Source organism: Lepisma saccharinum, chromosome 13 (assembly GCF_977018435.1).
Source record: "Lepisma saccharinum chromosome 13, izLepSacc3.1, whole genome shotgun sequence".
Classification (NCBI taxonomy): Eukaryota; Metazoa; Arthropoda; class Insecta; order Zygentoma; family Lepismatidae; genus Lepisma; species Lepisma saccharinum.
Window position 1 is genome coordinate 75,893,574 of NC_139241.1, and position 2,012 is coordinate 75,895,585.

The 2,012-nt window shown below is 40.5% G+C and overlaps 1 protein-coding gene across 1 annotated transcript; it reads left to right on the forward strand.

Annotated features, from left to right (window-relative positions):
• The first annotated feature begins 1,440 nt into the window (after nt 1-1,440).
• On the forward strand, nt 1,441-1,794 carry LOC145996825 (protein CFDP2-like). Its single transcript, XM_083133357.1, has one exon. The coding sequence runs from the start codon at nt 1,441-1,443 to the stop codon at nt 1,792-1,794; it is 354 nt and encodes a 117-aa protein (XP_082989483.1).
• The last annotated feature ends 218 nt before the right edge of the window (nt 1,795-2,012 follow it).

Here is a 2,012-nt window from a genome sequence, read left to right on the forward strand (position 1 = left end):
TGTTCTTTTATATGTTAGTATACAAAACTATATATTTTTTGGTAATTAACAAACCTCTTCTCGGTTTACTGTGATCAAACTCTGTTTTAAAGTTTTAACACTGGGGATATGAGAATATGCAAGTACGGTATCTTCGGTTCAGATATAAATGGACCAAATGTATACTGGGGTATTTTTTAAATTTTCAAATTGAACTTTGCGTTCAATTATTTTTTACAGTAAAAAAGTAATGGATTTCGCTTTAGTTATTTGAAAAAAAATGAAATTTAAAAAATAGGTGTGTCATAGGGGAAAATTATTTGAAACTTAGAATTTCATACAATAAAAATTTATTAAGATTTTTCGTAAAATTAATTTTGAGTTTTTATAGTTAAGAAATCAACTAAAACCTTGATTTTTGTTAAATTACACTTAGAGAGCTCACTATGAAATTGTTAGATTTTGAGGGGGTGGCTGCTCGTGCCCCTTCTCTACTACTAACTACCTTTAAAATCAATAACTGAAAGGCAAATTATACTTTATTTTTTATTTAAATGAGAGTCACTTGACGGGAATATGCCCATCGGGGTTAAATGCCAACCCCCTCGTATCTCGCGCAACGTTCATGTTATGGCAACTGTCGTTCAAAATCATCCATGTATTGATAGGGGTAGATTCCTTTTCTCATTAGCAAATTTATATCATATTGCACAAATTCTTCTTTTGTATAAATAAATTTGTCTTCGGTTAATTGTTTGACCTCCCCACCTAGTGGTTGCATGACCTTGTAGTTGGTGGTGGGGCTTGCGTACTCTGATGATCCACTAGGCTATATCAGCGGTAGCATAGCTACTGGTAGGGTCTCCCATGCTGGGCAGGGTAGTGGTAAAGAGTCAGACTAAGAAGCAACCTACTGGTCAACGGCTCCAATGGCGGAAGAAGATGGATGGCCATCTCAACGGCGAAGGAGGCGGAAGAACCAGGAATCAGGAGGAGTAACACCTCTTTTTAAAAAAAAACCTTGGGCCAGCTGGCACCGGCTGGTAGTACCTTGTAAGGGCCCCTTGCCAGGGTTACGGTGAAGACCTCAACTGCAACTATGGCGGAGAAGGAGACCTTTGGAACGGCATAGCTGGCGGAAGAGGCACTCATTCTCATTGAGTATAAATATGAGAAAAAGCCAATGTCTTGTGGAGGAGGGATCCTAAAAGACTAGGGGAAATTACCCCGACAGAAAATTAGCCTGCTTGGAGGCTCAGGTGGCAGCCCCATCACCAAGATCGGGTGCTGTGGGCCAATAACCCGCACACTTTAAATCACACTATTAAAGAAACATCAACAAGAGGAAGCCGAACTGATTCTAAGACGACGACATTTGGCCTGAAAAGGACAACGAGAATTGGAATATGGAATGTAAGAACCCTGCGGGAGAGTGGAAAACTACGGCAGGCAGTGGCCTGCATGAAGAGCTATTGTCTGAGCATCCTAGGTATAAGTGAAGTCAAATGGCCAGAGTTTGGAGAGGTAAATACCCATGAAGGAGTTACATTCATATATTCTGGAAGACCTGATAGTGAAGGTGTGAGCCGTGATGGTGTGGGTATATTGATGGACAAGGAAGCAAAAAGGAGCCTTATTCAATGGTATCCAGTGTCTGCGAGGATAATTGTGGCACATTTCAAAACCAATATCAGAAACATCGTTATGATCCAGTGTTATGCACCCACAGAAGTAGCAGAGCCTGAAGAGAAACAAGAGTTTTATAGGCAGCTCAATGAAACAATAAAGAAGCAAAAAGAAGCCTTGAGCATGTGATGGGTAAACATGGTTTAGGAGAGCGAAATGAGAATGGACAACTTTTTGTGGACTTTTGCGCTAGCCATGAATTAGTTATTGGTGGTACTATATTTCCTCACAAGAAATGCCATAAGGTAACGTGGGTATCACCAGACCATAGAACAGAAAACCAGATAGACCACGTGGCAATTGGACGGAGGTGGCGACGTTCGCTACAGGATGTAAGAAACAAGTGA